General features: G+C 43.1%; 1 protein-coding gene across 1 annotated transcript in view; it reads right to left on the reverse strand.

Moving 5' to 3' along the window:
• The window catches only part of NHSL1 (NHS like 1), a 186,838-nt gene that overhangs the window by 53,363 nt on the left and 111,388 nt on the right, over nt 1-22,087 (reverse strand). Inside the window, 1 exon segment of the mRNA XM_054393591.1 lies at nt 913-1,065. Within this exon segment, the coding sequence (XP_054249566.1) occupies nt 913-1,065 (153 nt within the window).

A 22,087-nucleotide genomic window follows, 5' to 3' on the forward strand; every position in this document is an offset into this window, starting at 1 on the left:
GGCTGAAGTGCTGCACAAAAGTGTAAATCCGATAACAAGTACAGAGGACACACAGACTATCTGCTGATCCATGCATGAGCTAAAAATAGTGGCTGTCAAGACTCCCCTATTAAATAACAAAAGGCACCCAGTAAAAGATAGTGAAGATCAATCTAGAGAAACAAGCAAGAGAAATAGAATACAACAGCCAAACGCTTCTCTATTCAGCCATGCAGAATGAAGTTCTCTGCATGTTAAAAAGCAGAAATGTGTTAAAACAAAAATTACAATCTTTTAAATCAAGTTCTTTTAAATCAGGTTAACTCTGCAAGGTATCAAGTAGCTGCAGTTCCTGCCAAAACAGAAAGGGAATTGAAATGACTTGGCTCTTTGCAGGGTAACCCCCTTTGTTACAGAGCCAATGTAAAGAAAAGTTTTAGCTCAACCACTTCTAGAACAGAGACATCAAGTTGTAATTTAGAACTTTCCTTTTGGCCCAAGGGCAGATGTTCTGCAGCCTGCCCCTGTCTTCATGGCTGCACTAACACAACACCCCCCATGCCAGACCATACAGGTCCACTCCCAGTGCAGACACTAAAGGCAAAAAATGCTCCTTAAAAATATGCTGCACCGTTCTGAAAGAAGGGACTTTCTCTACTGAAAGAATCCTTATGAGTGCCCTGTTCCTGGTTTCCCTTCTCTGCCCTTAGCACCTTTTCAGACATGTCTCAAGTAGCCAAATCCCTGGCAATGATACTGTACAACAACAAAGACATCACCTCTGATGTGGTTCTTAAACCTAAAACACAAATGAGTAATGCAGGACTTACTGACATAAGCTTCTTTTGAAGCTTACAATTTGGATATGTTTGCAAAAACTGTGACAGAAACTACTTGCCCTTTTGGACATGTGCCAGTAGCAACATCTCTTACCTCTTAGGACTGACTTGAGGTTCAGCTTGGCTTGTCGGTGCAGGTCCTCCACGCAAGGTGGTCTTGAGGAGGGCAGGAAGACATTTTCCTGCTGGTGCCATGGAGCAGTGTAGTGCACAGTCCATTTGCTTTCTTCATCTAAGTTGGAAACAGCTGCAGAAAGAGACAATATAAACATTATTGTAGATAACTGTATCTTGAAACCACACAGGTAAGTTTTTTGCACATCATCTTAAAACAAGATTGTTTGCCACTGTAGTCCCATCAAAATGCTCTCTAGGACCTCACTCACATGACAGTTAAAAACCTTGCTCTCATTTCTAAATTCATTGTTTGTTTCTAGTCTGAATCTGTTGTTGCCATGTTTACACTTGCTGTTGTATTTACTCCGAACTCGCAGCTCCATTTTCCCCTCCGCTAGCTCCCAGCTTACACAAATGAGATCAGTATCTCCATTCTTCTGATCCCAACAGGCACTGTGCATTACAAGATAATTTCCTCTTGTTCAAAGGTCACCCTGGGAATATGGCAGTCACAAGAGAGATTATGACAGGTTCATAATAACTTTCTCTGACATCATGCTTGCTCAAACCAGGAACAAAGATTCCAGTGAAGCCAACAAATTAGCTACTTTCCCTTGCCATCAATGGAAAGCAGGTTTGGACAACAGTAACTCCCTGGGCAAATACTGCTCAGAACACAACAGTACTGAAGGAGGATTGTTCTGGCCACCTCTTCCAGCCAATACACACATGAAAATAAAATAGAGACCTTGCTCAAGTTCAAAGTTACCTACAGACATGTAATGAATCTCTAGTAATGAATCAGTGAAAGCACACATTGCTAAGATTTGTTTATCATGTATGCTTCCCAAGAGACAGACATTACCTTTTGTTTAAAGTTTATCACCAATAAAAACTCCTACAACTGAACAGCCTTATCCCTTCACCCTATAATAACAGGGAAAAGGTAGCTGGAGGTCATATTTTATGATCCCCCAGGCACCTTTTTGCCTTCAGCCAGTGTACTGCACATCCTTACTTTTAGCTCTCCGGAGCACAAAACCCAGTACAGCTGTGGTGCCTCCCAAGCACCTGCCCTGCTGCTGTGCTGACCTCACTGCCAGCTCCGCATCTTCCCTTTGCTTTCCTTGCTGTCTGGGCACTGCTTGCTGTTGTCACATCCCTGTGAAGTTTGTCTGACAGAGAGGTGTGTAAACCGAGAAGCAAAATGAAGGCAACAGTCTCCTGTTAGCTGAAAAGTTACCCCTTCCCTAATGTTACTGTGCATCAGGATCATTTCAGGTGGAACCCATTAAAGAAAAGCTACACCTTTTGCTTCATAAACCTACCCACAGCCTAATGCCCAATGCCTCTAGGAGGACTTGGAGGGGGGGGAGGGTGTTCTTAAGTGCATTTCTTTATTTTTAGTTTAGTATAATGTCTCGAAAAAGGTTTTTGAAGACTTTTTATTAATCACTTCATCTCTGAGGTGTCTTGGTCCTACATCCTCTCCCCTCTCGCAGACATACTGGCTGCAACAAGGCTGATAACACATTCAGTCTCTGCCTGCTTTTCCTGTTATTGCTAACTAAAGGTCAAACCTAAATCATGACAAACTGACAAGACACCACGTACCTGGTTACAGCATCAATCACCCTGATACTACAGAAAAAGTGGTAGGTATAACCAGTGACCTGCCCAAAAAGCAATGCTCCCCATCCCCAGGCTGAGCAGGTGCGGAGAGAGGAGAGTACAGCTGGGGGAGGAGAAGGGAAACACTAACCAAGCCTACTGCCTGGCTGCAGTCCCACCATACCAAAATTAAAGTTTGTTGCTCATCACAGCAACGGTCAACAAAACTAGTCGACAGAAGTGCTGTGCACTCTCTCTCGAGTGCAATTTGTTTATCTTCATGAGTTAAATAAAGATCTGAAATTTAAAAAGCCATTCTGAAACCACAGCATCTTTAGAAAACAAAGCTCTGCTCAGAGAAAGCTTTCTGCAGATACCTCAGAGACACAAGCCTGTAGCTACACATGTGGGCAGCAGCTGCCCAAATAGACACAGGTAGGCATCTGTCCACCCCTGGGAGAATGCCCCAGCATACCACGGGACACCTGTGCCCAGCTGCAGGTGACACTGGCATGCTCAGCCTTGTTACTAAGCTGCTCCAGCTCACTTCACACAGAAGTTTGGCTCCTTAAGAACCACACTGATGAAGTCCTTTAAAAGCAACAACGAAGCATCCCAAAGCAGAGGTCCTAAGGCACCTTATAAGGCTGCATCCACACATTAGAAAATACTATACTCTATGAAGCTCCAGGGAAGCAGGACACAAGGAAAGCAGGACCCGAGCCTAAGGGAATTGCACTTTCCTTTCCAGCTGTCTCTTGAAAGGACAGAGAGCACACACAATTACTTACTCTTTCTCTTAAAGAATTTCATGAGAGATTTAAGCTTTGTGTTGATGAAAACCACCATTTTCAAGGTGTTGAACTGCAATCCTGGAGTTTAAATCCCATAGAAAGGAGGAGCTGAAGAAAGGTGACTGTTTCCAGACCAAGCCTGTTCGAACTCCACACAGCAAATTCCTCTTCTCCAGGCTCTCTTCTCTGCCTTTCTTTCTTGAAATCACAACTTTAAACCTGTCTAGGTCTTCCTGATGCACGAAATCTTTTACAATTCTTTAGCCTAAATTTGTCCTCCTCCCGTGTAACTTTGTGGGCTGTAAACAGCCAGGTCCAACATGGAAAAACAACAGGAGCAGGAAAGAAAAAGAGTTAACTATTATTCAGGTTCGCATAGAATCAAAAATCGAGCTTTCTTGCTAGCCATGCATTTACTCAGTTCCTCTCATCCTCTGCTCCGCTCTCCAAGTTTGGCTGCCCCAGACAATCCGAGTTCGCATGTAACCGCTGTCCTTCCCACCGCGCCAGCCGACTCTGCCCCTGGAGTAAAGGGAGACGCCGGTACCTTCCCCCTTCCTCCTCCTCCCTCTCTCCGCCCTTTGCACCTCCCCGGTGCCCGTCTGCGGGCGGAAGGCGGGCGGGCAGCCCCCACCCCTCCCCGGCCCCTGCTCTGCAGCCTCCTTCCAGCTGCAAATGAGTTGCATTTTCGTGCAAATCAGGATGCCCAGCGTTCCCACCGCTCCCATTCTAAGCTCCCACACCCTTTTTCTTTTCCACCCTCTCATTCCAAGGACCCAAAAGCTGCGGTTTAGTTGGCCGCTTCCCCCGTATTCATTGCCACTGCCTGCATTGCCATTGCCACTAGCCTTCTATTTTACATATTGAATTTCATTCAGTTACACACCTAATTTATTCTTACTAGCGTCATCTCTGACCAGATACACAGAAAACAAAATCGAGTTATTGCTGGCTAGCAGAGAACCTGTTATTCGTCAGACGAAACTTGTGCACTAGCCCAGCCTTTTCAGATTCACGTTATAGCCTCATGCCTTAATAAAACAAACCAAACCAAACAAACAAAACAAACAAACAAAAAGGTAAGTAACTGTACAGAGAAGTCCACAGCCATCCTTCCTAGGAATGCACTGTTATTTTGCAGCAGTTAAGATGCTAAGCACCAAACCAATGTGCTCAGCAGGGTATGCCCTTCGCACAATGTTCAGGCTCAAGAAGCAAGCCCTCACAAAGCAAGCTTAGGTAGCCCCTCGAGTTAACAATGAAAAGGATTCTTTTCCTCAAGGAAAAAAAAAAAGGCAGCAGCAGGGGGCTCAGACTGACCCCGAAGCTGCAGCAGGATCTGGCCTCTGAAGTGCAGTAAGTAAAAAGCAGATGCTCCACACGAACTTCACGTTTCATAAAATGGCTAAAACTCAGCACTGCACAGACCAGACTGTAAAGAAAGTACCTCCATCACCGTATGCACACACTGTCATCAGTATTTTTCAAACCCAGAGATTTTACAATTACAACGTGAGTTTAACACCAAAAACGCTGCCATTAGCAGCAGGTTCATCTCGAGTAGCTGCTGGTCCAGGAGACATTTTGACTCTCTCATCTCTGCCACAGGGCCACAAGACTACGGTGCCACAGCAGCAATGGTGAAGAAGGCACCTTTGCCTTTGCATTGTTTTCTGTCAAGAACCGTACACAAGAAATGACCACGGGATGAAACTCTGGTAACATGATAACTGCTGGATGTTATTTGCTCTTTAAAATTGCACACACAATACCCCCATTAGGAATCTGCTATCATCCACATATCATTAAAACCACTTTAAATGCATACTAACTGGACACACTCCGGAGGCAAGGGCAAACTGACTGCATTTCTAACATTAGTAGCATTGTCATCTGATAATAAACCCAGAAGGTAGTATACTCCTTTTCTATCGTGGTGGCATCTTTTTTAGGGTGCAAGACGTACCTCTGTAAATGGGATGGGCAGCTACTGTACCATTGCAAAGAGAAGGTAACAGTTTCAGGTTAATGTGTCAGGGAGACTGGGCTACTGGAAATGAGACGTTGTCCCTGAGGTCTTTGTAGCACCTCACAGAGGCTTGCAAACCCTGGGAAGCAAGTTTTCCCTTTTGCATGGTTACGCTCTTGTGTATCATCATGATGCGGAGTACTTTGGACGGCTCCAGGAACCCTTCCCCGTTTCACCTGCATTGTGTGCCAAGCTCAGTGCTGTTCTTTGTTACCAAATCCTCAGCCCAACCCTGAAGCACTTTCCCTGCCTGAGAACAAGAGCCTGATGGCTGTCCTCAAGCACTCATCTCTAGTATGGAAGCAGCTATTCAGACCCAGTAAGAAACAATACATAAGACGTCTTTCATCCTCACCCCTCCTTTGCTTCCATCTTCCCTCAGGTCATGCTGATAAAGAAGTCAAACATCAAAAATGCCTATCAGGAGCAGATACACCAAAGGAAATACCAGTTGGGTACTTTTATTTGCATCTGTCAGAGACTGCACTAGGTCAAGAAGGACAGAAAGTCTTTTCCATTTGAGACAAATCCATTGGCTTCCATGAAATTCAGCATACTGTTTCAAATCCAGCTTTTTTAAAATGCTTTTGCTCTCACAGAAAACGGTCCGCTGGCTTCTCATAACAGTTCCCCTAGAGCTGAAAGCATGAAAAAAGCGTGCTTCTCTGCAGCCTGCCTCTCTACACTGAGAAGAGAAAGCAAAGACAAAGCAGTTTTGAGAACGTTTATTTTGTAGTCATTATCCAAACAGGTAAAAGACTTCAGCCTCCAACAATGCCAACCCAGGAGACAAAACCACTCTCCTCCCCTCCAAACAACAACAAACCACTTACCTAAAGTTACCTTAATAGAAAAAAAAAAAAAAAAAGTGTAAATTTGTTAAAACTGAATAAACCCAGCATGAACAGTAGGTGCGCACACACTGTGATACCTGTTCTTTAGAGGAAAATGACTGAGAGAAGTACCAGACTAGCGCCGTGACACACGTCCTACTTCACCTTAGACAAGTTAATATTAACCTACCGTCTCAGTTCTCACCTCATACTCACTTGCCACCTCACAAGGGTACTATCCCAAGTAATACAGAAAATACGAAGATTTTTAGCAAATGCCGCTTCTCACTTCATAGTGGATGAGATTCCCAAGGATTCCTAAGACTCCTTCCTAACAAGTGAAAGATCAAAGCAAATAAAACAAGAGGCACAAGATGCAGTGCCAAACAGCACACTTAAAATCATGAATGTGTAACACCATCATTAATAAAATGTGTCTCAAGTTTACATTATAATAGTTTCTCATCTAACTGGTTAAACTGATTTTAATTTCTAACAGAGACGATGTACATACAGCAGAGAAGTGAGCGAGTGGCTGCTTGTGCATGGCACGCCTGAAATGCTGCATCCATTCCTTCACTTCTCTCTTTGCCCTCTTTAGAGGGGCTTTCCAGCTGACCTGTTCTGCAATAGCCATCTGGGACAGCTATCCCTCCACATTCATGGCAACATAAAACACTGGCGCCTCTGAAACAATCTGGAAGTATTTGGCTTCCATGGAAATACTTAAAAGCAGCTTCTGGGGGAGGGGGCTCTCCTGTAGAGCCCTCATTCACAACCAATGCCCTGAACTTTGCACCAGTGCAGAAGACCCACTGAAGAAGCTGTGGGTTTATAAATAGCAAATGTTGAAAAGGGATGAATTTGAATTGTTCAGAACCACAGCTGGAGCAACTTGCCCAGCAGCAGCCCTGGCAGCAGGTGTCTGTCAGGTACACGAACATGTCAGTGAAAATCAACTATTTATTCACCTTCTAACTGATGCTCTTCAGCCCATGCATGCATGCAGTATAAAATTTAGGAAGTACCAAGTTAAAGCAAACCCAAACAAACAAACAAAACCCCACAAGAACAGTTAAAGGAACCCATTTCTCCTCCCTCCCACAAATTAAGACAAAATTTACCACTTATTTTCATGAAGAAGTGGCAAACCCAACACACACATGAATTCATGAAAGGAGTGATGCAGCAAGCTACTAACATGTATCATAATCTCAAAACTTAAACTTTCAGGTTGTAAGCCTTAGTGACTTTACTCAGACTATGGAAGAATCCTTCATTAAACTACTATGTAGCACTGATAACATTTTAAGAGGAAAGAAAAAGTAAAACTGTACAACTGAGCTGAGAACTGTACCACAAGAGTTCTTCCAGGGAGTCTCTGCAAAAGCAAAAGGGAAAACAGAAACTTAGGTAAGCAGATCTACTCAAAACAATTAAGTTGATGCCTTTGCTTTTTATGGACATGTCAGTCTCATTCAGAACAAATTTCTACTGTGCCACTCTGCAGCAGCATGCAGGGGACACACACATTTAAGAAGCTGTTGAAGGGCAGTTGTTAACAGCCTGTCTGCAGGGGCAGGTCCACATAGGACATGCTCAGGATTGCTCCCTGCTATTCCCGTCTGCCTCCTCCCAGCAGCTGCTGTGTCCAGAGGGTTGCAGCTATGGGACTGACCCCCACGCACCCGCTCCCCAGGCTGCCCAGACGCACCCAGGCATCTGCAGGGTGAACCAGAGCCCCAGCAGGGTTATAAACCCCTTCCTGCAAGTGGCAAGGCTCCTGCCTGCCTCAGACCTGGCCTTGAAAGCTGCACCCTTACTTCTAAGCAAGACTTCTGTCACTAAGAAACATCAAGCACCTGAGATAAGACAGACTGCATTAATGCCTCAAGTGTTTTCAAAACTCGTGCCCAAGCTTTTATGCCTATTCTGCCCACCTTCGCCCATGCTGTCAACCGCTTGTTGGTGTTTAACCGGAGGTGAAGCCACCACCGCAGACCACAGGAGTCAATAATTTATGGTCATGAGGAGTTTCTCGCTCCCTCCCTCTCTCCAGAGCCAGTCCCAGCTGACCCTCTCCCTGCGTCTTTCAGGAGAACAAAAGTGCTCCCTCCACAAAGGCAGTCCCAGGCGGCACCACATTCAGCTGCCCTCCTGTCTGCAATTCCATTCGTTCACAATGGCCTCTTTCAAGGCAACCTCAGCCTCGGTGAAGCGCGATACTTCCTCGGCTACTGAGAAATCACAATTCATTAAACCTGGAATCAGGAGGAAGAGGAGGAGAATGCACAGGGGAAAGGGAACAAAGGAGAAAAAGTATTTTATCCCAAAGCCACCGCAACAGAATGCCAAGAGGGACCAATGTCCCTGCAAACTGGCAGCGGAGCTGGGGGCTGAGTCTGTCTCCACGCAGGCAATTACAAAACAGGTATTACTTTAAAGTAGGTGCAACAGCAGCCCCTCGTTATTCATGCTGTAAGGGATTACAGCTACAGGCTCTGGAAAAGAGGCTGCTCAGCAGGAGCAGGGGGAAGAGAGAGGAAGATGAGAAGGAGATGCAGCACAACCTAAGCCAGAGAGGACAGAAAAGCAGCAGACTGATTGATCTGATGATCCTATTTAGGTCACAGCACAATAAAGCTAATTCATTCCTTTGACAATTCAAAACATCTTTCCACAGGATCCTCTATCATGCAAACACATCACAAGAGAGAAAAGGGAGCACGTGGGCAGGGCTATCTGCAAACAAAGCAGCAGTTTCTTCTGGTTAGACCATCTCCACACACACTGCACAGGAGAACAGAAAATGTTCAAGTGAATGCACAATTTCGTTTCATGGTTTTGTTTTAAATTGCAAGGAATGATCGTTTTCCTTTGGCCATTCCTGAACCCAGCTAAGGCAACATCAGCTCCCAGAAGAGTACTTTCATGTCTCCCTAGGAAGGCCCTTTTAAAATGCTACTGGGCAGTACACTCTCAATTTACATTCAAAATCTACCTCAATGCTCTTATGCCATGGCTTATACTGAAGAACCCATCAACAGTAGCTGCAGCAAGTAGTAAGTTAGTCTTTGCAAAATCTTGACTCTTATTTGCCTTAATGACATGTCATGAAGATGATGTTTCTCTTCTGAGTTACTGATGGGAAAAATACCAGGCAGACAGGTTTGCATAAATCTTATCATCAATTCATCCTGTAAGACTCAGAGCAAAACAAAACAAGCAAACAAAAAACCAACCAACCAACAGACAAAAATACACCCAGACTGCAAAAAAGCCATTTCTGAACTTCTGTCCTGAGCAGTCTCCCTGTTCAGCCTGTCATTCCATCTCTGGCAGCTGTGCACTTGTGGATCCACACTAATATCCAACAGACATTTTCAACTAATCTCAGTCTGCATTCTGCTTCTGGGTGTCCTGAAGGGGATATGCTCCCACTCATTTCACTTATTTAAAGGTCACAGAAAGAATTCCTGTAGCCTATCTTCATCTCCCTGCCCAACATTGCTCTTTGGCATGCTTTATTTATATATGGATTATTCTGGTATAAGAAGTTGGCAGATTCTTTTTTTTCCTTCTTTTTCTCTCTGCTTACTCTTCAACTCAGGGTGAGTCACATTGAAGCTTGGAGACATCCTCTCTTAAAATTAGGCTGGTACATCCTCTAATCTCCTAAGAATTTTGCAATCTATAAATGAAAAACGTTAAGCTCCTTGGAAAACTCCAACCTTCATACAATCTTGTAATTGCTCACGCCAAAATCAAGCACCAAGTGCTTGCAAACTCGCTCACACAGCAGCTTCAGGGGGGAGGGGGGGGGGATATTATTTTTCTTTAAATTTTCAAAAACTTTGTTATTTACAGAACAAACAAGTAAAAGCTAAAGTTCACAAATAATAAACAGGATTTCAGCAGTTGTGACATTTAGTATTGTTGCTAAAGCCCTAAGATTTTTTGCAAAATCTGAAAACATGGGCATGTTCCAGTTAAATACTGGCACAATCTGCCCTGAAAAACAGTATTCTCCAAACTCAAGCAAGGCACCTATTCCTCATAGCAGTCACTTAATAATTATGTTGCTGCAGGATTCATCAACCTGTTTTAAGCTTCTAAGGAAACAACTGAACCAACATCTGTGCCACAATACCTCCAGAGAACGCTTTTGGCTGGCCATGGGCACATGGATCTCTGACATGATCAAACACCAATAGATTTTGAAAACAAATTTTGCAATATTCGTGTGGTCAGCACCACCTTCTTTTATGTTACCAATAAAACCAAATGAAAGGATAGCCTCTATGGATTCCAGCTTAAGATTTTTATCACCATTTGTTTGCTTAATAGTGTGTGAGATGCAAATATATTTGTTATTAAGCATATGCAATCTAGCAGCCCAAAACTCATGACATGTCAGGGTCACTCAACACTATCAGCATCTAACATTTAAATAATGCTACTGTGACAAAGGTACTTTGCCACCAAACATCTTCAGAAAGCACTAGTGAGCACAACTATCACTATTTTTAATATCATGGCAATGGTTTCAGTAATTTCAGACGCTAAGCAAACAACAGGTATGCCCACCTACTTCATCAAAAGTAATCCCCCAAAAGATTTAAAGAAAATAAAATAAGATTCTGTCCCCTCCCACACTACCTGCCATTTCTGCCTCCGTTTCCTCATAGAAAGAAGTAGATCCCTGCCTTTTTTTTTTTCTACAGTGGAGGTACCTACGATATACTATTTAAAATGAAAGATACCATTTTTAATTGCAAAAATGTCTCTCTTATTATCCTCGGTTTTCCCACTTAGCACAAAACATAAATTCCAGAAAAGTTTGATTTTGTTGGAGGAGTTTAAGTGTTAAGTTGGAAAAGTTGAAGGAGAAGTTTAAGTGCAAAACGTGAGACAGCTGATGCTAGTTCTTAAAATATTGCTCCTGGTCCTTTCACTATTTGCACGTTAAAACCTTCAAAGGCACCACCTCCCCCACTTCAGCTCCAAACAGATCACACACTCTGTAACCTGACAGCTCATCTCCAGACTAATCTTCTTCCAGTAATGAACTCTCACAGAATCACAGAAAACATCCGATGGAAGAGACCTCAAAGATCATCCAGTCCAACCTTCGACCCAGCACGGAAGGGTCAATACTAAACCATGTCCCTAAGTGCCAGGGCCACATGCTGCTTAAACACCTCCAGGGACAGTGACTCCACCACTGCCTGGGCACACCGTTCCAATGTTTGATAGCCCTCTCTGTGGTGAAGTGTTTCATAGCATCCAGCCTGAACCTCCCCTGAAGTGCAAGCATGCCTCCACAATTCAGATCAACACTTGCATTAAAGCTATGAGAATATTTTTGAAAGAGCTTCTAAACGTATTATCCTGCCAACGGTAGATACACTGCAACTTGGAGATTTCCAACATGTGATTGGAGACTGAAGACACGGAGCCTAAAACTAAATTTCTTAGCATAAACACCATGGGTTTGCCAGCACAGCATACAGCAAGCTTGTAACAATCAACTACCCTGCCCAGCTTGGTCATCATGAAATGTCCCAGTAGCTGTTGTTAAGACAGCAGTAAAAACAAGGCAAAGAAATACCTGTAGTTAAATACTACTAAGCAAACAACCCTGCCATCTCAAGACAATTGATTAAAACTACTGGATATTGCAAGCAGCTGCATTTTTAAACTATGCAGAACAATCCAAAATCAGCTTTGTCCAGAAAACTGTTAATTCCTGACAGCTTGTGCTATGACAGAGGGAACAGGACAGCATTATTCATTTCAACTGCTTTAGAAGAGATGAGAAGTCTCATTTTAAAACAGCACAGAAGAGTGAGCTGGTAAAGTTCCCACCAGCTCCAGGGCAGGGTTCACCCCTGGATCAGAAGATCGAATTCAAATGTAAAGAAGGAGGTGGCCGATCAATTGCACAGTCAATGCAAGTAACTTTTACACCCTCAGGAAAACCAACCAATAATAAAACCACAGCTGTATTTTCCTAAAATTATTCTGCAGTATGTAGTATGCATGAAAAGGCTCTTCCTCTTCTCATCTCTATGGATAATGATACAAGCTTTTCCAGACTATGGCATCCTTTAAGGATGCTGCAATGCAGCATCAAACAAACTCCAAGCCCAGTCCACTTGAATTACACACAAGTGCCACCTAACAGGATACCTGTTTTGCTATCATGTCAGAAGTTGTCTAAGCTGATGCACACCAAAAGCCAATTTACATTTTTGGTTTTAAACCACAGCTGGTTAGAAGAAAATAGCTGAACCTACAGCCACTCAAAGTATATGGCACATCCCACAATGTCTAATATTCTGTACAGAGTGTACATTCTGCTCCAGGAACAAAGAAATTAAACTTCTGTGTTCATATAGGCTTTGAAAATATCTCTTGTTATATCATGGAAATTAATATCTTGCTCTTCTTTGGATAATTAAACCTAACAGGACAAGGTTACCATTACACACAGGAAAAAAGCCAAACTCATGAGCACCTTTAGCTGCAGACATAAAAGAGCATCTTTTTCTCTGATGCTATTAATTATTTAATCTAATATTACTATCACCATCTGTTGGGGACCTGCTTACACCCACGAAACAGCAGCCCACTGTCCCTGGTCCAGCTGTGCCATCATGTTCATGGCAAGATTCTGACAAACAAAAGGAGGGACAAGCCAATTAAAGTTCATGCTGAGAACTATGAGGGATCAGGAGAGGTGCCAAACCTGCTTTGGACATGCTGCCCAGCTACAAGTTTAATTAGCCCTCCCTAGAACAGATCACTGAACTGCAAAGAAATAGTTTTATAAATTGCTGTTGATGCTTTTGGGCAATGACACTGTGCTCGCTCCACAGACTCTGTGTGTAAAACTTCACTGCTCTTAAACTCTTGTCAAAGTGGCCAAAGGACAGCAGACAAACAAATGATTGCACTGAACCAGAGAAGGGAAAGTTGTCCCATACTCATCATGGCTCAGATCAAAATTTGGACAGGGGATGAAACTTACGGGATGAGCAGCACATGGCCAGCGACCCCTCACAGAGTGGGTAGCTGAGCACTCCCACGGAAAAGGCATCACACAGGAGTAATTTGCCTTTCAACAACAGTATTGACAAGCTTTTCTTTCTCAAGAAGCCTAGTGTCCAGTGACACCAGTTCATGCTCAGCTGATGGGGACAAGCCCTCACTATTAACATGTCAGCATACTGAAAAACAGTTTCCAAGCAAAAGCCAGGGGCTGTGGCATAACAGCCATGAGCAGTGCTTTAGGGAATTCAGCCTTTAAATTAGTAATAGTCAGGCCAAGGCCTGCCCGCGCACTGAAGACAGAGGGAGGCTGACTGGGTACTCTGTTGCTGTGACTAGAGTAGTGGCATCATGGGACTTCCTATTTATTCTCCTCCAATGACTCCAGGACAAAACTGGTCAGTTACAAGTCGGGTGCTGTTTCTGTAACTGCTGTAATGGCAGGCACCGCTTGCAAGCCAAAACTCAAGCTGTGCCTTTCCAATCATGCATCATCCCCATAATCCAGATCCCACTGCAGTGTATTACAGCACCAATTGAGATGTAATTGCAATGAGCCACTTAAAAGCATTCTTCTGATTTAAAAAAAAAAACAAAACCACAAAAAAACCACAAAGAAAACCACCCCTCTGTCCCAATTTTTGCTTAGGCAGAAGAATGTCACCAATTGTTTGCTTTGCACCACATAGTCTTAGAATAGGTCAGATCCAATCTATCTTTCAACTGCTTATCAGTGATTGCTTAACTGTGCAATCCTCGTGCTTTCCAATACTGTTTGAACAATGTTTTAAAGGGTTTGGGGGGGAGAAAAATACGTCAACTAAAATAAAGGCTGTGCTCTCCTCAACACCACCTTTTTTTAAATAGCCAATCTCTCCCAATCCCAGCTCTTCTGAGACATTTAGGAAATGCAAGCAAAATGCCATCTCTGTTGGCAGTGAGGTAGGACTAAGGCTTTAATGCTGAAATACTGACTTTAGAAAACCCAAGCAGGTAGATTTAATTAAGTGACAAGATTGAGTTCTCTAAATCACTCCATATTCCAGGTCTAGTCCTGCACTTACTTTCACATATTTGTGTTTGATCTGCCATTAACTCATCACTTCCCTTTTAAGAACACCGTAAAATGATCTTGCATCTTCCTCCTACCACACCTGCTGCCCCTTCATTAGTTTAAAAATTCCAGCATGAGGCTTTGCTCGCCTTCCTAAGGAGGTGTGAAGCTGAGGAGAGAACAAATAAACTCTAGGCAGACCTTGGGTGCTGGGAGGTTTTTTGTCTTGTTTCAGCAAGCTTCTTCTGCACATACCATGTCATATGCCCCTGCTGTGAGTGCCAGTCTGCAAGCCACTGGCTGCCCTGTGGCAGAAGATAGCCAGCCCACAGCCCTGCACCGACAGAGCTGCTCTACAGACCATGATAATGCTAGTCTGGGGCTGACAGGAGAGGAATAACTGCCTGTGTGCTCCCCACCTACACCTGCTACCCAAAAGAACTGCTGTGCATCTGCTGAGAGTGGCTGCTGCCTTCACACAGTGTGAAAAGAAAACAAGAAATACAGAATTTGAGAGCAGCTATCAAAAGTCCCACTCTCAAGAAGAGCGTAATTCAACATCCTACAAGGTGATCTGATGCTAGATACATGCAGCTACCAGTCCACTACAGCTTGCTGCAGGTATTCTATACCAGATAACCCACCTGGTCCATGCCAGACAAACCATCTGTGCCAAGGTTTTCATTTTCAAGTCTAAGAAACCCGGTTCTGCTCAAGACTTACCATTGTTAGCTAAAAAGACTACATACTTGCAGCAAAATTGCAATATAAAGTATAAAAATCAGCAAACTCTATTCTCCACTTGGCTCTTCCAGCCTTGCTCCTGTGAGAAGCGATTCCAGGTGTGGGTGCATCCATTGGCACAGCAGGCAAAGGCAGATGGCCATATGCCAGCAAGGCTGCCTTCTGCAAATTACCAAACAAATTCAGCATCCACTTGCACAGGATTGCTTTCACAGATATGCAGTCACCACACAAGGCACACAACCCTTTCTACTCAAATCCTTCTCAATTTTATGTATGCTAATTTATCATGGAAGAAAGAAAAAAAAAGGAAATAAAAAACCCCCCACCAAACCCAGACTTCTCCTAAAATTCAGATTGCATCACCAAGCTCCAGGCACCCTGTCATTCTGAGATTTGTTCTCTGAAGATACCACTCTGCCAGTTAATTTTCTCTTTTCCACCACACTAAGTAAGCCTTCACTCCTCTCCACTGTCTCCCATATGGTTAACATGAATGTGGCAATTAATATGCAATTAATAAAATGGTGTGATCAACTGCTTTTGTTCACAGCAGCAGCTGGCCTGCATGTTAGAGTGTAATTAGACAAATTAAGACATACCCCTTTTGTTTGCAGATGAACTGACAGTATCGCTCATGCTCAAATGTCACTAAGCCTACTGGCATTTGGGGATTATTTTAAACATGTCCTTTTTTATTAACACTACAAAGTATCAGTAAGCCAGACTTACATGCTGCCAGCTGCAATGCCAGCAAAGCATAAGGTTGCTTTACCTCCAAGAGGTTTGCAGAAGCCAACCCAGAGTTATGGAGAGAGGTTATGTATTGCAGTGAATGAGTGTGCTTTTACTTAAATTATCACGGCCTGTAACAGGGATTGTGTGGCTCTGGATAGAGGACAAAAGCAGACTAGATCTATAATTGTGTCCAAGCAGAAGTCTGCAAATCTTACGGCCCAAGCAGTGTGCGTATTTTTTAATGTTTTGTCATCAGATTAGGGCAGGGAAACAAGAGAAGGCTAAAAATCTGTCATAATCTATCAGATTTAATACCACTTCCTTTAAAAGGCATTAGTGTGCCCTATGTAGGAAGCACACAGAGAAAAAGTGGTTTCAGGAACAGTTCCAAGCTCTTTAGGAGCTGAGAGATGAGGTAAAGCCCCCACGTCCTGGCCAGGTAGGAGGCCAGGAACCACAGCACCAACTCCAAGCACCAACAAACCTACACAACTGGGACTGCCCAACAGGCAGAGGTGCTGGGGTGGATGGCAGTGATGTTTTGACAGCCCTAGCAGTCAGGAGCTGCTCTCCAGAAGCCAGACGCCTTTGTCTGCATAGTGCCCCCCAGTGAGAGCCCATGCACCCTCTTTTCTGCTTGTCCACATCAGCAGTGTACTGCAGTCCACATTGCTTCCACTGAGAACAACACAGAGGTCGTGGTACCCCCCCTGCAATTACCATATCACTGCATGACCACCTACCATGGGCTCCGCAGAAGCAGCACTGCAGGTTACATACATGTAAATTGGGGCAGCACATGTCATACACAAAGCACCAAACAAAATACTTGATAAATCCAGCATGTGCAAGGCTTTAATAATGACCTTTTCAAGGGGTCACTATTAAAGCTTCTGGCTTCCCAACTGTGTGAGAAAACACATGGGAAAGGACACTGTGTGAGGAGCAGTTGGCACAGGAAAAATAAAGGAGTGGCAAGGAAGCCTTTGAAGATGTTCACATTTAGTAACAGATAACAAGAAAAGACAAGTCACCAGGAAGATTTCTGCTGCAAGAGCAGTGCAAATGTGCCAAACTCCACAGAAGCTCTCTACTACTCTACCCTGCACCTGCACCTGCAGACATACAACCTGACTCAAGAGATAAGTGAAAGTCACCAACCTGCAGAGACCCAGAACACAGGCTCTAGAAGGGGTGATACGAGTAACTACCTTGTTAATAGGAGAATTTGCTTCTGTACTCCTCCAGCACAATAAAAAGCACTGCAGCTATAAATCCTGGTTACCTTTTATCACTTCATCTCAAAGCGCTGGCCTGAGGGACAGTGGAACACAGTAAGAAACATGGCATAGTAAAATGGATTTTGATAATGCTGCCATAATCCTTTTCTGATGGCTAGTGTGACTCCATTAGTCAGGCTGATAAAGACATCCCTTAAAGCACTTGTACTTTTCTGTGGGGTTTCACATTGTGCTCACCATGTTTCAGCTTCCATATGATCTGAGTCTGATTTTCTTAAAACACTCAAAAACATTTCTTGAATTCACTGCACTAGATAAAGCAACTTTCAGGAAGATCTGCAAACATGCTGTATCCATCACCCATAAGCCCCAGGTTTAAGCACTGACAAGCCTATTCAGTCTACTATTAGCCATTATCTTCAATCACATCTTCAACCAATCTCACCTATTTCACATATGGATTTGCACTTATATTGCTTCACCTGCTTAATTACAGCAGATGCCCCCTGCACTAATTGCCAAAAAAACTGCACAAAAGATGTCTCTGAACTCTATTTTTTCAGACTCCTCCAGATGCACTTGAGTGATATTAATGAGCTCTGTACCAAAACCTCCCTGCCTCTTCTTTGTGCTTCTGAGCGCCACACGTGGCTTCTCATCTGCTCCCATGCAGAAAAGAATGCATAAAACATCCACCACCAGCACTTCCTTGCAACTGCAAGCACAAATTCACATCTAGCAGTGGGCAGGCAGGCTAGCAAAGCATTTTCTTTCAGCAAGGCAACACAGCAAGGCCTTCATACTCATGTTACTGATTCACTTACTGTTTTACAACTCCTAAGCACCAATCTCTTTTCACACCACATATTTCATTTTTTCCTTCATCCACGGTTTTCTCACATCCCATTCTCGAAAGGATTATAAACTGTGTGACAATGGCATAGGAGACCAAGAGCTGGATGTTCATCACCCAACCAGAAAATGACAGGTGAAGGGGCTTTTCTATACAGCACATGCAGGGAACATGCAGCAAAATGAGTCAAAAATGCAAGTACTGAAATGCACACCAGGAGAGTTGTTATTTATCAGAAACGTTCCTTTCCTTTGCAAGGTTTCAGTGGCTTGTTTTGGCCAAATGAACAAAACATTCATGGAAACTCAAGCATAAGATAAATCCTAGCTAAGACCACAAAGAGAAAAAAGGAATAAACCCTTTCTTTTTTTAGGCATGTAATAAAAAGTACATTGAAGTCACTTTCTCTTTAATAAACAGATCAGTTCCCAACTTATCTGATACAATCTGAGCTGTCAGCTCTTATGATAGGAGCTGAATGCAGCAGATAAAACTGGGAAGAGAATGGCCAGTCACTTGCATGAGGCTCTTTAAGCAGCCATCCCAGCCTTCACTGCAATAGACTGGGCCCTTCTGTCACTTAGGGCACGAAAGGCCACAAAGGCTTCCTCAGTGCTCCCTGCACAGCCCACAGTTTGCTGAGATGGAAAGCAATTCAGTCGTCGTTTCACACTGCTAAATGAGAAGGCAAAGGAATCCTCCCAAAATGCAAGCATTTTTTAAATATACAACACCCTTTAATTGAGAAATTCAAATCCTATCACTGTTGGAAGAGAAGACTGAGGGGAAAAAAAGTCATAGCAAAGAGTGAATAATGAAATACCCAAACTGGTTCAGAACATCCCATTCATTCATACATAGATTTAGTTATTGTTATTTCAAATTGTATATATTTTTCACAAAACACATACCACAGATAAGAGAGAGCTGTTGTCCTTAGAGTAACAAATTAAAAAGAAGAAAACATTCTTTCATGAGCTAGCAGGCAACAAAATGCTGAGAAAAAAGCCCAATAATTGAAGCTACTGTTCAACAAATGTTAAGAGTAATCTGATACTGCCATTGGCCCACTTCCACATCTGTAAAAGAAAGAAAAGAACCCTGCAAAATCCTTCCCAAAACTTTATCATCACAGAAAGTCAGTAGATGCCACAATTTAGCTAGGTTAGTGTGTCGGTGTGAGCTGAAATTCCCCCCCCACCAACAAGTAACCAGGCTAGCCCAGTCTGGAAGCAAATGAAGGCTGTATTTACAAGCAGAGTCTAAAATCTATGATGAAATGCAATGACTATGTACAAATATACAACATTCACAACATTTACAAATATATGCAATCAACAGAAAAGCACAACCAATCTCCCTTTGCTTCCCTCCAAAGGGGACCCTTCCCAAAGGGGCCTCCCTCTCCCAGGAGCTTCCCCCCCCAGACCCCCTTGGACAGAAAGCAGAGTTAGTTAGAGCAGAAAGTTGTTAACTTAGCTGCCAAGGTCAGTGTGTTATCTTCAGCCAGAAGAGAAGAAGAAGAAACAGCAGCCAGACAGCCCAGCAACTGCCCCAACTGCCGAACGCAGAATGTGCAGAGTGCCTACTTTGTTTTGGGTAATAGTTCTTAAACATTTCTATCTATCCAATGGAAGTGTTTAGAACAATCATTATTTTGCTTTCTTACACCCAATAGTGACTTATTTACACTCTTTCACTTTCTCTGTTCTGAACTTTGCAAGGAAAAATTAAAAAGACAGTTTCAAACCATCACAGTTAGCAACAGCATACATCATCTTTGAACTCTTCAAATTTGATGAAATCTGAGGCAGCAACGAGAATCACAAGAGGCAGGAGATGCTCCAACAAGGAGCAGGTGACAGCCTCGCAGGAGAGCAGCCACTGCCAACAGCCTCAGACCTCAATACAGCACCCACTTAAACCTAACCAAGCCAAGTCCTCAGCCTAACTTTGCTACAGGAAAGTCAACTGCCAAACACTCAGCACCACTGAGTGTCTGTACCCCTGGTCTTTGTCTGCAGTCACGAATGAACAGATGATAGTGATGGTCCCTCCACCACTGTAACACCATGTTTCTGGCAGGCGGGCTGCTAAAGGATGTATTGCTGCACTCTGACTAATTTCAATCCTATGCTGCCTATTTCAAGTCAATCTGGTAGCAAAGAAAGGCAGAGGAACAGCATCATGGATGCTGAAACAAAGCAGAACGTCCACTTCACAGAATCATTCATTTCACAGTTTTATCAGGACAAAATATCCAAACCCTAACACAGTGACTTGACTGCCACAGCTACTACACCACACCACTACTGAGTATTTTGCAGAAGAGATGATGTAAAGTGAGCAGGATTGCCAGGGATTACTGGAAGGATGCTTCCTCCAAGCCTATGAGAAAGGCCAGTAATTTGACTGTATTATGTTTTCAAACAACCCTAACACTACCAGGGGCATTTTCTGTGGAGTATGTAAGCACTGTGAAACCTCTCAAAGCACAGTTCTCATGACTCTTGATAAGGACCCCAAAGGGAGGCCTTTATCAACTGAGATAAAGCTCAGCCAATAATCCCCTGCTGTGCTCTGCAGTTATCACTTGACCAGGTCTCCGAAAGCACTTCCACTCCTGAACACTTTTGTTCCTTAAAATAAATATTAACAGAGTTTAAAAGCAATGCAGCCCTCCCTGCCTCAAAGCTCTGTCCCACAAATAACACTTTTAACTGATGGCTTAATTACGTTGTCATTCTTCTCCTTCTACTGACTGGGAATGAGTAAGAAGAAAAGGGAGGCTGCAAGGCAGAGCTGGAGTTCCACATGTACACCTCTCTACCGTATGGGACACCACCACTGAAGCACAAATAGTTATCCTGGGAAAAGTCAGGGCAGAAAGCAGGTTAAATAGTTTTGCTGTTCAGTTTCAAGGATTCAGCATTAAATACTGAAACTTTAGTGGTTTGTAACTTAAAGACCAAAACCAGAAACACAAATAAAATGCATGAGGTCATACTAGGCATCAGTGGAACTCAACATAAAGGAAGCAAGAGTAAACTTAGTCTGAAGCATGCAGAAGTTTGTTAGGGTCCACAAACGTCATTAAAAAGCTTCAGTAGATCATAAGTCAAACAATTCAATTGTTTATACATCAACAAGCTGATTATAAATAAAAATTACATACACAATTTTTAAAACATTAAATAGAATCAAATAGAATTTTTCTCTCTTTGTTGGGAGTATGTTGAAGCAACAAAAAATTAAGGCACTTGGACAGGGTGCTATAGGAACTACACCACACCATTCAGATAGGCAAAAGTTTCCCAGGTTCTTCTTTGCATACATATTTAAAAATTTCAATTCAAAGACCGTTAAGTTCCCTTCCAAGTAGACAGTGCCTTGTAGTGACTCAGCAATTGAAATGCAAAAATCCCTGTGTTGTAGTTTCCAAACTTTTTACATGAAAAGAAGATTTAAATTCATCAGCAAGTACTTATTTATCCTTTTCCAATCCTGTAGTAAGGTAATTATTTCCTCTGGCTCTACTCATCTTCTGCAAAGTTTTATAATTTCAATTCAGGTGGCATTTCAGAAAGGAGGATATGGACACCTTTCCCTACACACAGCACAAAAAGGAGGCAGACTGCGGGGGATTTCCAAGTGTTCCTCAATTCCATTTTCACACTCTGGAGAAGCAGGTTCAAATGGACATTCCTGATGTCCTATGCTTCCCACTCAGAGCAACACCTTTGAGGGCACACAAGAACCAGCTCTGAAAGTTAATGTCATGACTTTGTAGGAATGAACTAACTTGTCACCCATCAAGACAGACAAAATCATCCCCCCCAGACTGGCTGGGGCACAGAGGGACCATGTCCTTCTCACCAAAAGCATCCCTGGAACCGTTTTCTAGCACCTACCCTCTTCAGAGTTACCCCAAGTGCTACAGTTCAGAAACTATGTAATTTTACATGAAGGAAGCATTTTAATTTTCCCTTCTGAACAAACCAGAATTCACTATGTGCTCTAAAATACAAGAACTCAGCAGATGACCTGCATTTTTCTTTCCCCACATTTTAAGACATTGCTTCCTCGAAGAAGGCTTGAAACACCTATGTGATAAATCACATTCTGACAGGAGGGGACATTAATGAAGCTTGCTTAAAACTAGACAGAGAATACAGAAAACAGACATACAGATGATTCCACTA

Source organism: Indicator indicator, chromosome 2, assembly GCF_027791375.1.
Source record: "Indicator indicator isolate 239-I01 chromosome 2, UM_Iind_1.1, whole genome shotgun sequence".
Classification (NCBI taxonomy): Eukaryota; Metazoa; Chordata; class Aves; order Piciformes; family Indicatoridae; genus Indicator; species Indicator indicator.